Consider the following 17,023-nt stretch of genomic DNA (forward strand, 5'->3'; position numbering starts at 1 on the left):
ATAGCTACAATGTAGTTATTAATTATATTGTAGCTATCTTAGGGTTTATTTTATAGGTAAGTATTTAGTTTTAAATAGGAATAATTTAGTTAATAATAGTAATTTTATTTAGATTTATTTAAATAATATTTAAGTTAGGGAGTGTTTAGGGGTAAATACTTGAATAGGTTAATTGCGTTGTGGGCTATGGCCGTTTAGGGGTTAATACTTGAATAGGTTAATTGCGTTATGGGCTATGGCGGTTTAGGGGTTAATACTTGAATAGGTTAATTGCATTGTAGGCTTTGGCGGTTTTGGGGTTAATAATTGAGTTATTACTTGCGGTGTGGGTTTGATGGCGGATATAGGGGTTAATATTTTAAATAGGCATATTGCGTTGTGGGGGGTTGTCGGTCTAGGGGTTAATACATTTAATATTAGTAATGAGAGGGGGGGATTGCGGATATAGTGGTTTTACGTGTCGGGCTTATTTTTGGGAGGCATGCTAGACTTTTATGGGAGATTTGTTATTTTCTTTACTTTTCTTAGGCGCCGGCAGTTTCTAAAGTGCGTAAGTCACTAGCAACTCCAGAAATTTGTATTTACGCTCATTTCTGGACATCGCTAGTTTATCAGACTTACCGCACTTTATGAACTGCCGGCGGGGTATATGTAATACCCCGATGTGCAAGGTGTAATTACGGGCGGCTCAGGTTCCCACGCTTGCGCCGAAACCTGCGCCGTATATTTGATTGCGCCCAAGGTATGCAGAATACCATCTCTGAACGCACAAAACGTTGAACCTTTAAGCAGATGGACTACAGCAGCAGAAGACCACACCGGGTGCCATTCCTGTCAGAAAAGAACAGAAAACTGAGGCTAGAATCTGACAGGCTCACCAAACTTTGACAATAGAAGATTGGAAAAATGTTGAAAAGGAGGAGTAAGGGCGCTACAAAAAAGCTTAAGGTATGTATAAATTAAAAAAAGTGTACATTACAAATATGTGTTACTAAAGAATCAACAATTTATAAATAAGAAAATAATTTATTCATTCTAACAGACAAAGTGATAACCATCAAAAGAACAGGAAGTTAAAAGCCAAGGAGAAATAAATAGGGACGTCTCCCTAGACAATGCGCACAGTATAAAGTATGACTATAGTGTTCTAAAAAACAGTCTAAATTGACATTCTAAAATAACATACTAAAATAATAGAACATATAGTGGACAATAATAAAATTGGGTAAATTGTCTAAAACACGCTGCTAAATATCGAACATAGTAAGGTTACTAAAAGGTAAATATTTGCGACATAATATCTCCACAAATGTATCTTATGCAGGTATAACATTTCCACAGATGTATCTTCACATATATGTCTTAAGTGGATGAGGGTTCGTGGTGAGTGGAAAGCTAAAAATAGTACCAGAGTAATTAAAATCTCACTCTTAGGGAAGCGTATAACTTGTGGAAAAGTTCTATAACACAGTTATTTGGAAAAGAAAGAATGATACCTTAACTTCTGTACCTCTTCAAAGTCGGTACTGAGGATCTTGATAAAGCTCTCTGATAGAGTGAAACGTGTTGAATGTTGTAACCACTGACCACCTTTAACTTTTAACCTTCTGGCGATACTTCATAGGATTCCTATAACCCGGGTTATCATCTACTCTACTCTATCTGCCTGCGTGCATAGCACTAAATGCAGGTGTAAGCACAGATTCAACCCTACCAAGAGGTTAACACTGATTCACAGTGGAGAAGCGGACCCCTCTCACCGTAGCGAATCGGTCTGCTTTGAGCAAGACGAGCCCCCTGAGTGTCACCTGTGACGTCAGACGCCAAAGTCACGTGGGGTGAACTCGCGGCAAATTCTCAAACCTACAGCCGATCCTCAGTACTGACTTTGAAGAGGTACAGAAGTTAAGGTATCATACTTTCTTTTCCAAGTAACTGTGTTATTGAACTTTTCCACAAGTTATACACTTCCCCAAGAGTGAGATTTTAATTACTCTGGTACTATTTTTAGCTTGCCACTCACTAGGAACCCTCATCCACTTAAGACATATATGTGGAGATACATCTGTGGAAATTTTATACCTGCATAAGATACATTTGTGGAGATATTATGTCGCAAATATTTACCTTTTAGTAACCTTACTATGTTCGATATTTAGCAGCGTGTTTTAGACAATTTACCAAATTTTATTATTGTCCACTATATGCTCTATTATTTTAGTATGTTATTTTAGAATGTCAATTTAGAACTCTATAGACACACTTTATACTGTGCACATTGTCTAGGGAGACATCCCTATTTATTTCTCCTTGGCTTTTAACTTCCTGTTCTTTTGATGGTTATCACTTTGTCTGTTAGAATTAATACATTATTTTCTTATTTATAATTTGTTGATTCTTTAGTAACACATATTTGTAATATACACTTTTTTGAATTTAAACATTTTGCTCACACTTATTTTTTGATACCTTAAGCTTTTTTGTAGCGCCCTTACTCTTCCTTTCCACTTGTTTTACTTACCTTTGAATAGATGAGGGATCTATTCTCCTGTTAGGTGTTTAGTATCCCTGATCCTTGCACTCTACTTACTCCTTTTTACCATTGAAAAAATTTTGCCTAGTCTGATGAGTCTCGATTTAATCTGTGACATTCAGATGGTAGGGTCAGAATTTGGCGTAAACAACATGAAAGCATGGATCTATCTGTCTTGTATCAACGGTTCAGGCTGGTGGTGTAATGGTGTAGGGGATATTTTCTTGGCACACTTTGGGTCCCTTAGTACTAATTGAGCATTGCTTAAACACCATGGCTTACCTAAATACTGTTGCTGACCATGTGCATCCCTTTATGACTAAAGTGTAACCATCTTCTGAAGGCTACTTCCAGCAGAATAATGCACCATGTCACAAAGCTCAAATAATCTCAAACTGGATTCTTGAACATGACAATGAGTTCACTGTACTCCAATGGCCTTCAGATTCACCAGATCTCAATCCAATAGAGCACCTTTGGGATGTGGTGAAACAGAAGATTTGCATCATGGATGTGCAGCCGACAAATCTGCAGCAACTGCGTGATGCTATCATGTCAATATGGACCAAAATGTCTAAGGAATGTTTTCAACATCTTGTTAAATCTATGCCACAAAGAATTAAGGCAGTTCTGAAGGCAAAAGACATCAGATACATGTAGAAATATGTATTTATGAATAAATAGAACATAATATGCTATGTGAAGAACATTTGAATGTGAAATATTCATATTTTCATGTTGGGTTAGCGCACTTGAAAATATGCAATTGTGTTTGCACGTGCGTAGGTTGTTTCCATGAGGCCTATTCATCAAATGTCTGTCGGACCTGATCCGATAGTGCCGATCAGGTCCGACAGACATCGCGGAGAGCAATACGCTCTCCGTATTCAACATTGCTGGTGCAACGCTGCCCCCTGCAGATTTGCGGCCAAATTGGCTGCCAGCAGGGGGGTGTCAATCAACCTGATCGTACCCGATCGGGTTGAATTGTGCCGATCTCTGTCCGCCTCATCAGAGCAGACAGGTCTTTAGACCGCTGCTCCATAACTTGCATTTCTGGCGAGTCTGAAGACTCGCCAGAAACACGGGCCCTCAAGCTCCATTCAGAGCTTGATAAATGGGCCTTCATGATTCTTTCCAGTTTTTATAATGTAACACGTGCATGCAAAATGCAGATTGCAGTTCATGACGAAAAATACAGTATATCGTTACAAAAAAGGATAAAAATCAAGAATATCCCCTTATTTGCATATTTACTTAAAGGGACATGGTTTTTAAAACTTTTCTAAGTTCAGTTTAAAAAAAATATAGTATTACAGTGCTTTTTTGTTATTTTGGAATTCCTTGTGCTGCACAATATATGTGTCCCATCATGTACTGGAATGGGAAGGGAACAATGGTAAATATGGCTGTAGTTTTACACCCCCTCCATTATCTAAAAAGAGAGATAGTAACACACTCTAGTCAGGCTTTCTTTGGATCCTGTGCAATATTACTCTCCTGTTCTACTGTATCAAATTGCATGGCTATCAAATTATGAAAATATAACGAATATGAGTGAGGTTTCAGCTTTACCCAGAGTTGATCATCCTGGCCTGCCAAACTTTTCCTTACAAAAGCACCGTAATAAGTTGCAATGTTTCTGTGATGTGAATACTTCTTCAACATATTTATTTCAAGTTTTATTTCTTCTTCTTCTTCCTGAAGGGCAAGAGACAAATTTGATTAGACTCCAAGAGAGGAAGAAATAATGACAGGAAAGTGACACATTGTTTAAAACAAGATAACACACATAATTTATCTATAGGGGTCTTGTGGTCTCAAAGGAAACTGGGGCTGCACATCTAGGGGGCCCAGCTGGCCCTGCAATCAGTAGTTACATTGCAACAGGAGAGTTTGGTGAGAACTGAGCTGCATCATATCTGGCCCCATCTGTAATAAAGGGTTCACAGTGTAAGTCTATGGATTTGCTTTTATGTGGTGCCACTATATTTGTACAGGAAGGCTGCACAAGTGCATATATTCTGGCACAGACTAACCAGGGGGAAGGATGACTCACAGTCACAAATAAGCAGCTATTCTTTCACCTATGTAGCTGCCGGCTCAGCTTCTGCTGATTGCAAATAACCAGAAAGGGCATTTTTGAAATAGGGGCCCTGACACAGACTTTGCTGTGTGGGCTAGTGAGATCTAGTTATGCCCCTGATGCCTAGTAATAAAATGCCACATTCTTTATAACTGAAGTTGCCATCTCAAAAAAACTATGTTCCATTAAAGGGACAGTCTAGATCCAATATTCATTCTTTATTAGTTATTTGTACATACAAGACAAACACCTTGCAACAGCACCACATCTATAAACTTGTAAGAAGTACATAAAACTTTTTAAATAATCATCCTTTGATAGCAGTCGAAAATGGCCTCCAAGCTCTGCCCACAACTTTCTTCTTGTCCAGTTAGCTGTTTTCTTGTATGACAGTTTAGCGGTGCATGTTTAATATTTTTCAGATTAGCAGTGCATTAATCAGCGTTTGCCAGTGCAAAAAATAGTCATTGGAGAAACGTAATATTCAAAATAAACACACAATAGGTGGGCATAGCTTGGCGGCCATTTTTGGCTTCTAACAAACAACGAATATTTAAATGTTTTATGTACTTCTTACAAACTTATAGATGTCGGTCCTGTAGCAGGATACCTCTATGGTATGTAACAATAAGTAATCAAAATTATGTATTGGGTCTAGACTGTCCCTTTAACAAATGTTTCTTCATCTTTACGATGGGAAAAACATGAACCCTTTAGTACTAATTTTTTTCCTGTCATTTAGTACCTTTTGTAGACTTTTTTTTTTTTTGGTGTCACCCCCTGGAGGGTGTCACCCGGGTGCGGCCCGCACCCCCCAGCACCCCCCTAGTGACGCCACTGACCGAAATTGTCAATATAGTTTTAACAATCCTTATAAAAAGCTACTTTTCAGTGGAATCTCTTTCTCACTTACTTTCATAACTGTGTCTATCTCTTCCTCTTTCATTTTCAGTGGTTGTTGCCACTTTTACAGAGTGACAAAAAGTTTTTGCATGAGCAACCAAACGAAAATAAACTTGAATACTTTTACAGTTTTTTTTACCATACTTTAATTCAAAAAAGGAACAAAACAACTCTCGTAAAAAAGATTACACCTAGTGGTATAGCAAATTGAGTTAGTTCCTACATTAGATGGCACTTTCTGTTTGTCGCCTGATAAAACCTGAATGTACCAAAATATTTTATTTTAGGAACAAAAAGTAAGAATGATAACTAAAAGGAACATCAACAAGATTCTTTCTTCTGCATATAATTTAACCAAAAGTACAAATAGAAAATATAGCCTTGAGACTGTATTTACAAAATGTCATATACTTAGATGTTTTAATTTCTGAGGAAAAAATGAAACACATTTGCAATGTTTAACCCTTTAGCTGCTGAACCATTTTAACCCCCGTGCTGAGCTGTTTTTTAGTTTTTAGTTGCTGCTCACATTTAAATCTATTGTAGGCTATTGTCAGTGAGAAACCAACACATATTACATATTTTTTCAGGGAACCCAGTAGCAGATTCAAACTATACAATTAATATGTTAATACCATTAATATGTTTTAATAAAATTTTAATAAACAAGATTATTAACAGTCAGAGAAGCAACAGTTGATGAAGACTGATGCTGGGTCACATGAGCAGGTTGACATCATTGGATCTTCAGGTTGGTGGAGAGTTAATGACTTTGTGGAGGATAAAATCAGACGCTTACTAATATCGATCATTTCACCTAACAGATGTTTTTTTTTAAAACCTTGATTTGGCAAGTATTCCCCCGTAAAACTTGAACTTTACAAGACTGTTACATACATAGCAATTTTATATTTGTGACATTGACATATATATTTTTAAACAAAACATATCTTTAACAAAGTAATTCTTTTGCACATGTTTATTTTATAATAAATATAAAAAGCTATATAAATTTAAAGGGCTAGATTACAAGTGTAGCACTAATTTATCACATGCCTGTAAACAGGCAGATTCACCCATTTACGGGAGTTCAAAAAAATAACCAGCCATTACAAGTGATTGGTTATTGCTACCACAAACTCGTGGTAGCAATCAGTGCTCTGAAAATTAATCTGAGATCAGATTGCTCATTAATTTTTAAAATGTGCCCCAATTGCCCCCAAACTTAAGTGTTAGGTTCCTTTTTATATAAAAAAAATGTAGAATCTTTAATTTTTTATTACAATAACTGCACAAAGCAGTTTTAGGGGTTAAAGTGTGTGAGTGTGGGGTGTTAGAAAAAGTGCCTTTTCATAGCGGTCTTTGGAGAACAGTTTGTTCTCTATAAATATATATATACTGTATATATATATATATATATATATATATATATATATATATATATATATAAAAGCTTATAAATATATATATATATATATGTGTTAATAAGTGTATATACACATATAAACACATAAATATATATGTATATATTCATATACATATATATTTTAAATTTGCTGCCCATTACTGCGCAACTTACACCCTTTGCAGCGCTTAAGCTCTGTGCCGTGTATGACGGCATCGGAACGAGGCTCCCATTGAAGCCTATGGAAGCGTGCTATCATGAGCGCAAAGCTTCCATGCAATGCAGACACATTTACTGTATAATTTAATTTAAAAGTATAAGATCATCTAAAAAGCACACATTCAAAGTTTTTTTTTCTGTAGTAGAATTAATCTCCCAGCCTTGTTAATGAGGCTGAGCAGAAGCATTTCTTGGAAATGTCTGAGGTATCCTCATAGGTCTCAAAGTGTCTTAAAGCATGTTACGCTTGCAGATCTTGCTGTTTTTTCTTGAAAAATGTCAGCTGGTGAGTTTATCATAACATACATAATGAACTTATTGCACTGATGTGTATACACAACTAAAATAAATTGCAAGCTAAAGTATACTGGAAACATCACAATTTGATATGGGCTTGCTCAAAATTATTTGTCATAGTATTGGGTGCCTATGGAAGGCACCTTGCTACTCACGAGGATGTACAAACCACTTAAAGAAAATTAAGTAAGGTCTGCCCATGTGAGAGTTGGCGTGATAATAATAATAATAATTTACTACATGCTAACAACATTTATAGACTCTGGCTGTATATTCTCTAAGCATTTTACCCTTATTTATCTTGCCAAATGTACACTGGGGAAGTTTTTACAAAATTCACAAGTCAATAACAGAAATGTAATATAAACTTAAAGGGACAGTTAACACCAAAATTGTTATTGTTTAAGAAGATAGATAAAGCCTTTGCTACCCATCCCCCAGCTTTGCACAACCATCTTTGTTATATTAACCCCTTAATGACCTTTCTATGGGGGTGTTTTTTTAATAGTGCTGTCTCACTGCCAGCTGCGAGACTGCGCTATTTTAGCAAGAGTGCTGAAGGGTCTAACAGTGTGGTCTTGCCGCTTGCAAGACATGCTCTATTACAGGCAGACATATCCTTAACGTACAGGGTACGTCACAGTCATTATGGGGTTAATATACTTTCTAACCTTTAACCCCTTAATGACCACAGCACTTTTCCATTTTCTGTCCGTTTGGGACCAAGGCTATTTTTACATTTTTGCGGTGTTTGTGTTTAGCTGTAATTTTCCTCTTGCTCATTTACTGTACCCACACATATTATATACCGTTTTTCTCGCCATTAAATGGACTTTCCAAAGATACCATTATTTTCATCATATCTTATAATTTACTTTAAAAAAAATTATAAAATATGAGAAAAAAAATGGAAAAAAACACACTTTTTCTAACTTTGACCCCCAAAATCTGTTATACATCTGCAACCACCAAAAAACACCCATGCTAAATAGTTTCTAAATTTTGTCCTGAGTTTAGAAATACCCAATGTTTACATGTTCTTTGCTTTTTTTGTAAGTTATAGGGCCATAAATACAAGTAGCACTTTGCTTTTTCCAAACCATTTTTTTTTTTAGATTAGCGCTAGTTACATTAGAACACTAATATCTTTCAGGAATCCCTGAATATCTATTGACATGTATATATTTTTTTTTAGTAAACATCCCAAAGTATTGATCTAGGCCAATTTTGGTATATTTCATGCCACCATTTCACCGCCAAATGCGATCAAATACAAAAAATCGTTCACTTTTTCACAAATTTTTTCACAAACTTTTGGTTTCTCACTGAAATTATTTACAAACAGCTTGTGCAATTATGGCATAAATGATTGTAAATTTTTCTTTGGGATCCCCTTTGTTCAGAAATAGCAGACATATATGGCTTTGGTGTTGCTTTTTGGTAATTAGAAGGATGCTAAATGCCACTGTGCACCACACGTGTATTATGCCCAGCAGTAAAGGGGTTAATTAGGGAGCATGTAGGGAGCTTTTTGGGGTAATTTTAGCTTTAGTGTAGTGTAGTAGACAACCCCAAGTAATGATCTAGGCCTATTTTGGTATATTTCATGCCACCATTTCACCGCCAATTGCGATCAAATTAAAAAAAAAGTTAAATTTTTCACAATTTTAGGTTTCTCACTGAAATCATTTACAAACAGCTTGTGCAATTATAGCACAAATTGTTCTAAATGCTTCTCTGGGATCCCCTTTGTTCAGAAATAGCAGACATATATGGCTTTGGCATTGCTTTTTGGTACTTAGAAGGCTGCTAAATGCCGCTGCGCATCACACGTGTATTATAGCTAGCAGTGAAGGGGTTAATTAGGAAGTTTGTAGGGAGCTTGCAGGGTTAATTTTAGCTTTAGTGTAGAGATCAGCCTCCCACCTGACACATCAGACCCCCTGATCCCTCCCAAACAGCTCCCTTCCCTCCCCCACCCCACAATTGTCCCCGCCATCTTAAGTACTGGCAGCAACTCTGCCAGTACTAAAATAAAATATATATTTAGGCTTTTTTTTTTTTTTTTTAAAGCATATTTACATATGCTGCTGTGTAGGAGCCCCCCTTAGCCCCCAACCTGGCTGATCCCCCACCAAACAGCTGTCTAACCCTCCCCCTCTGCCTTAATGGCCGCCATCTTGGGTACTGGCAGCTGTCTGCCAGTACCCAGTTTATAAAAAAAAACAGTTGCTTTTTCATTTTTCCCCCATTTTCTGTAGTGTAGCTCCCCTACCCACCAAAGAACAAACCCCCACCCCCTCCTAGATACCTTTGACTGTTGGTTTTTTTTTTATAATAAAAAGCTTTACATGAAACTTTTCTGTAGTGTAGCGGTTCCCACCCGCTCCCGCCCCGTGCACGCGCCCGCCCGCCACCCGGCGTGCACGCGCGCGCCTGTGCGCGCCCCCATCGCCCCCGCCCCCGATCCCGCCCCCCTCTACATTACCCGGCCCATCGATGGCCGCCCACCCGCCTCCCAAGTCAGCTCCCACCCACCAACGTTACCGGCCACCGATGTCCGGTGCAGAGAGGGCCACAGAGTGGCTCTCTCTGCACCGGATGGCCATTTAAGGTTATTGCAGGATGCCTCCATATCGAGGCATCACTGCAATAACCGGAAAGCAGCTGGAAGCGAGCAGGATCGCTTCCAGCTGCTTTCCACACCGAGGACGTGCAGGGTACGTTCTCAGGCATTAACTGCCTTTTTTCTGAGGACGTACCCTGCACGTCCTCGGTCGTTAAGGGGTTAAACCTCTAAATTTCTGTCTGTTTCTAAGCCATTATAGACAGACTCTTATCACATGATTTTTTATTAGCTTTTTACAACAGGGGAGTGCTAGTTCATGTGAGCCATATAGATAACATTGTGCTCACGCCCATGGGTTGTGGCAGACAATGCACTAATTAGATAAAATGCAAGTCAATAGATAATAAATGAAAAGTCATGTGATCAGGGTGCTGTCAGAAGAGGCTTAGATACAAAGTAATTACAGAGGTAAAAAGCTTATTAATATAATCAAGTTGGCTGTGCAAAACTGGGAATGGGTAATAAAGGGATTATCTATCTTTTAAACAGTAAAAAAAAATTGAGTTGACTGTCCCTTTAAGTAAGAATCAAACAAGAAGTCAAACTGTTGTGAACATATTGGCCCCATGTACTACGGTAAATGACAAGGGGGCAAGGACCACAAATGAGGAATCTGTGTAACTGTCTTGGTAGCGAGCAAATTTACTAATCAACAAGTATTTTCTTTTGCAAAACTGCTCCTGCTGCAAATGGTGGGACAAGACCAGGGACTGATAATCACCCTGAAAAACACTGTAAGGTAGCGGAGAGGTTAAGCAGCAGCGTTCCTATAGCCACTGCTTTTTACCTTGTGGTGAGGGCTTAACTCTCCAAACAAAATGTGATGCTTAGTAAAGAGAATCCATTGTAAATAAAATTTGATTTGTTACAAACTGAAAATTTTAATTTGCATTACTTAAATCAGTACAGCTCTCTTCTGAAAGTTCAGTGAGGACTGAGAGATGATTTCTCTCCAAGATGGAGAGTTTTTAAGAATCGGGCCCTAAGGATTCACTAATAACAATCCTGAAATGTATTTCAAATAAACCTTATTTTAAAAAGGACTAAAGAAAAAAAGTGATGTTCTTTTTAAAGGACACTAAACCCAATTTTTTATTCAGATAGAGCATACAATTTTAAGAAACTTTCCAATTTACTCCTATTATCAAATTTTCTTTGTTCTCTTGCTATCTTTATTTAAAAAGCAGGAATGTGATGCATAGGAGCTGGCCCATTTTTTGCTGATAACCCAGGTTATGCTTGCTAATTGGTGGGTAAATGTAAGCCTCCAATAAGCAAGCGCTATCCATGGTGCTGAACCTAAAATGGGCTGGCTGCTAAGATTTACATTCCTGCTTTTAAAATAAAGATAGCAAGAAAACAAAGAAAAATTGATAATAGGAGTAAATTAGAAAGTTGCTTAAAATTGCATGCTCTATCTGAATCATGAAAGAAAAAAATGTGGGTTTAGTGTCCCTTTAAGCTAATATATATGACGAGTTTCCTAAACACTACCTGTATCAGCACATTTTAAACTGCCCTGGCCATCAGACATATTTTAACACTAGTTTAAACAAGATAAGGGGTTTCCTTCAACAAAATGACACTTGCTTATGCTGACAGACAACAGGAAATCCAGCCCCTGCTAAATAAGCACAGAGAAGGGTTTTAGCCAGAAGCTTTCGGTTTAGGACGTGTATCCCACACCCTCCCTGTAAGATGATACAGCAGCATTTCCTAAGTGAAGGCCAAATGACCCCATGCTGACCGGAGCATCCTGCAGGGAGCTAAAACAATACATATGGTGTGGCTCTGCCTCACTGGATAAATCACTAATAAGGGGGATTTTGCCTACTTGATAAGATGGAGATACTCTATAGATATTAAACTATAAGCATAAGGAAATTAGACTCATATGCATAAGGCAATAGATCATATTCTGTTGTTATTCAAATTATTAGTATTTTGCTCAAAAAGTTATCTCAAGGACAATAACAAAGCAATAAGAATATGCACTGAATTGTTTGACCTTGTGCATTTCAGAAACTGAACTACATTGCCACTCTGGAACTGAATTTGACTATGTGTTTAACCCCTTTACAGAGGTCTTCTTGTAGTTTATGTCAGTTTAAAAGACTGACAGTTTAAAAGACTGACAATGCAGTAGAATTGCATAATTAACAAGTGCATAATAAAAAGACAATGCTTTAAAACCTACTCTGAATAATAATAAAAAAGCAGTAGATTTTTTTCTGCCAAATTTATTTTTTCTCCTATTTTCCATCCCCCTGTATCATGTGACAGAAATCAGCCAATCACAGACTAGTATACATATACCCTGTGTGCTTGTGCACATGCTCAGTAAGATCTTGTTTCCCAGAAAGGGTGTATATAAAAAGAATGTGCACAATTTGATAAGCGAAGTAAATTGGAAAGTGTCTTAAAACGGCATGTTCTTTCTAAACCATATTTTCACTTGAGTGTCCCTTAAAGTAATTTGCATAGATTTTCTTTTCCCTTTAAATTTATTATCAGTGCTATGTGTAACTGACTGTCACTCTTTAGCAGAACTATTTATATCCTTTTAAATTCACTTCTGCTTTCAAATGTGCTTTTTTCTCTTGGTATCTTTTGTGGAGAAAGAATACGCACATATCCTACACAAGTGGGAACTAGCTGCTGATTGGTGCTGCACACATTTGTCTCTTGTGATTGGCTGACTAGGTGTGTTAAGATGGTACACTTTTAGGGGTAGATTTATCAAGCAGTAGATGCTGCAATCTACCCCCGTAGTTTCAGGTTCCCCTGAAACATAAGTTAAGAAGTAGCAGTCTTAAGACCGCTGCTCCTTAACTCGTCCACCACCTCTGAGGCGTCGGACAGCAATCAGCACGATCGGATATGATCGGGTTGACTGACACTGCTTGCTAGTGGCCGATAGGCCACGAATGTGCAGGGGCGGTATTGCACAAGCATTTCACGAGAGATGCTTGTGCAATGATAAATGCAGACAGCTTATGCTGTTGGCATTTATCGATGTCGGGAGGACATGATCCACTTCAGCGGATCATGTCCGTCCGACAAATGATAAACTGGCTCCTTAGTGTCTATGAAACAATGGGAGCTGCCATGTTGTAACTTAGGTTACTTTTTCTTCTGTGGCCAAGTAACCCCTTAACTACACAGGGTACGTCTTACACAAACTGGCCTTTAAAGACCAGCAACGTACCCTGTAAGTCGTCAGGGGTTTTAAGCGGCTGAAACTTAAGCGATCCTAATCGCTTCCAGCTGATTTCAAGGTATTGCCATGATACCTCTATATTGAGGCATCACTGCAATACCTTTTTTTGCAAACTCATGCAGAGAGAGCCACTCTGTGGCCCTCTCTCTACATCAGCCAGCGATGGTGCCGATTGTTGGTGGGTGGGAGCAGTTGCAGGGAGGTTGGTGGGCTGCCCATCACTGGGGAACTTCCGTTCTGGCCAGCAGTTGTTACTGTCGGGTGCGCTCAGGAGTGCACGCGGGAAGTAAGGGGTGGGTGCACACGCACGCGCGATCTAGCCACATTAAGAAATAAAAGTGATGGGAGAGAGTGCTGGGAGAGGGTGGTGGGTGGCAGAGGAGGGGGGAAAACTTTTTAAAAGGGATCTGGGAGGAGGAGGGGGAGGGGGGGAGGGTATGGAGGGGGGCTAGCTACACTAAAGATAAAGTAGGTTGTAGATTTAAAAAGCCACATTTGTTTGCAAAGTGGGTACTGGCAGACAGCTGCCAGTACCCAAAATGGTGTCAAATAGTTAGTGGTGGGATGGTTAGAGAGCTCTTTTGGGGGGATCAGGGAGGTTGGGGGCTAAGGGGGGATCCTTCACAGCAGAATATATATTTTATTTTTTAAAAATAAAAATAAATAAATAAATAAAGCCTTTTATTTTAGTACTGGCAGACTTTCTGCCAGTACTTAAGATGGCAGGGACAATTGTGGGTTGGGGGAGGGAAGAGAGCTGTTTTGGAGCTCCCTACAAGCTACCTAATTAACCCTGTCACTGCTGGGCATAATACAAGTGTGGTGCGCAGCGGCATTTAGCAGCCTTCTAATTACCAAAAAGCAATGCCAAAGCCATATATGTCTGCTATTTCTGAATAAAGGGGATCACAGAGAAGCATTTACAACCATTTGTGCCATAATTGCACAAGCTGTTTGTAAATAATTTCAGTGAAAAACCCAAAGTTAGTGAAAAAGTTAACGATTTTTTTTATTTGATCGCATTTGGCGGTGAAATGATGGCATGAGATATATCAAAATGGGCCTAGATCAATACTTTGGGTTGTCTACTTACTACACTACCCTAAAGATAAAATTAACACTACAATCTCTCTACATGCTACCTAATTAACCCCTTCACTGCTGGGCCTAATACAAATGTGGTGTGCAGCGGCATTTAGCGGCCTTCTAATTACCAAAAAGTATTGCCACAGCCATAAACATCTGCTATTTCTGAACAGTGGGGATCCCAGAGAAGCATTTACAACCATTTGTGCCATAATTGCACAAGTTTGTGAAAAAGTTTGTGAAAACGTTTTTTATTTGATCGCATTTGGAGGTGAAATGGTGGCATGAAATATACCAAAATAGGCCTAGATCAATACTTTGGGTTGTCTACTAAAAAATATATATACATGTCAAGGGATATTCAGGGATTCCTGACAGATGTAACTAAAGCTAATTTTGTAAAAAAAAATGGTTTGGAAATAGCAAAGTGCTACTTGCATGTATTGCCCTATAACTTGCAAAAAAAGCAAAGAACATGTAAACATAGGGACAAAATTTAGAAACTATTTAGCATGGGTGTTTTTTGTGGTTGTAGATGTACAACCGATTTTGGGGGTCAAAGTTAGAAAAAGTGTGTTTTTTTTCCCTTTTTCATCATATTTTATACTTTTTTATGGTAAATTATAAGATCTGATGAAAAAATGGTATCTTTAGAAAGTCCATTTAATGGCGAGAAAAACAGTATATAATATGTGTGGGTACAGTAAATGAGTAAGAGTTACAGCAGAAATGTAAAAATAGCCCTGGTCCTTAAGGGAAAGAAATTGAAAAATGGCCTTGTCCTTAAGGGGTTAAGGACAGTTATAAATAGGTCACTAGAGTGTGTAGCCAATGGCTGTGTGGAATATAACAGTGTTTTCCACTTCCATTTCTAATAGGCACTAAAAAGCTCACAATTTCAGAATGGAATTACAGGATAATAAATAATGAAAGTATATAGATATATCATTCAAAAATGTAATTCACCCTGAACTATATTGAAAACACATTATTTGATGTTTTACTTTGTGTATTTAATGTATTTGTGAACACTAATACATTTAAATAATGATGACTACAACACACTCCAAAAAAGTTGGGAGAGTCGACTGTTTACCACTGTGTAACATCCCCTTTTCTTTTAAAAACACTTATTAAGCATTTGGGCACTGAAAACACCAGTTGGTTAAGTTTAGCAAGCGGAATTTTCCCACATTCATCCATTATGCATGTCTTCAGTTGCACAACCGTACGGGGCATTCATTGCCTTATTTTGCACTTCATAATGCGCCACACATTCTCAATCGGAGACAGGTCAGGACTGCAAGCAGGCCATGCTAGCACAGCACTCTCTGCTTATGCAACCATGCACTTGTAATCTGGGCATAATGTTGTTTGGTGTTGTCCTGCTGGAAAATGCAGGGACGTCCCTGGAAAAGATGATGTCTAATAATCATCATATGTTGCTTCATGTTGCTTCCAAATATTTAAATATCTGTCTACATTAATGCCCTCACAAATGTGCAAGTTACCCATGACAGACACTGGCTTTTGGACCTGATGCTGATAACAGCTTGGATGTTCTCTTTGACCTGGAGAACATGACAGCTGTATTTTCCAAAAACTATTTGAAATGTTGACTTGTCAGACCACAAAACATGATTCCACTGTGCTACTGTCCATCTCAGATGAGACCGAGACCAGAGAAGTCAGCGCCGCTTCTGGACAGTGTGGATGTATGGCTTCTGCTTTGCATAGTAAAGCCTTAACTTGCATCTGTGGATGCAGTGGCAAAAGGTGTTGACTGACAAAAGTTTACCAAAGTATTTCCGAGCCCATATCAGGATATCCATTATACACATTCAGAAGTGGTTTTCGGCCTTGCCCTTTATGCACTGAGATTTGACCAGATTCCTTAAATCTTATAATTATATTGGGCACTGTAGAAGGTGAAATGCCCTAAATCCTACCGATTTTCTTTGGGGAATACTTTTCTCAAAGTGTTGGATTATTCGCTGACTCATCTGTTGGCAGATTGGCGAGCCTCGACCCATCCTTGCTCTTGAAGGACTAGGCCTTTTTTTGAGGTTTCTTATATACTATGATTACGAGATTGCCTCACCTGTTTCACATCACCTTCTTATTTCAACTTGTCCCATCGCTATTAGTCCTAAATTGTGCCTGTTCCAACTTTTTTGGAGTGTGTTGAAGTCATCAGATTTAAAATGAGTGTATATTCTTAAAAATACATTAAATTAATAAAAGTTAAACATCAAATAATGTGTTAATAATGTGTTTTCAATATAGTACTGGGTGAATTGAAATTTAAAATAACTCTTTTTGTTAGTTTTTACAATTTCCATAGTGTCCCAACTTTTTTGGAATTGGGTTTGTGTATATATATATATATATATATATATATATACAGGGAGTGCAGAATTATTAGGCAAATGAGTATTTTGACCACATCATCCTCTTTATGCATGTTGTCTTACTCCAAGCTGTATAGGCTCGAAAGCCTACTACCAATTAAGCATATTAGGTGATGTGCATCTCTGTAATGAGAAGGGGTGTGGTCTAATGACATCAACACCCTATATCAGGTGTGCATAATTATTAGGCAACTTCCTTTCCTTTGGCAAAATGGGTCAAAAGAAGGACTTGAC

At 38.1% G+C, this 17,023-nt stretch overlaps 1 protein-coding gene across 1 annotated transcript in view; it reads right to left on the bottom strand.

The window, feature by feature from the left end:
• NRK (Nik related kinase) overlaps positions 1-17,023 on the bottom strand; it is a 575,538-nt gene that overhangs the window by 383,813 nt on the left and 174,702 nt on the right. Inside the window, exon 4 of the mRNA XM_053699167.1 lies at positions 4,109-4,234. Coding sequence (XP_053555142.1) covers positions 4,109-4,234 — 126 coding nt within the window. The remainder of the gene's footprint in view (positions 1-4,108; positions 4,235-17,023) is intronic.

The sequence above is a fragment of the Bombina bombina genome, chromosome 1, assembly GCF_027579735.1.
Source record: "Bombina bombina isolate aBomBom1 chromosome 1, aBomBom1.pri, whole genome shotgun sequence".
NCBI classification, from domain to species: domain Eukaryota; kingdom Metazoa; phylum Chordata; class Amphibia; order Anura; family Bombinatoridae; genus Bombina; species Bombina bombina.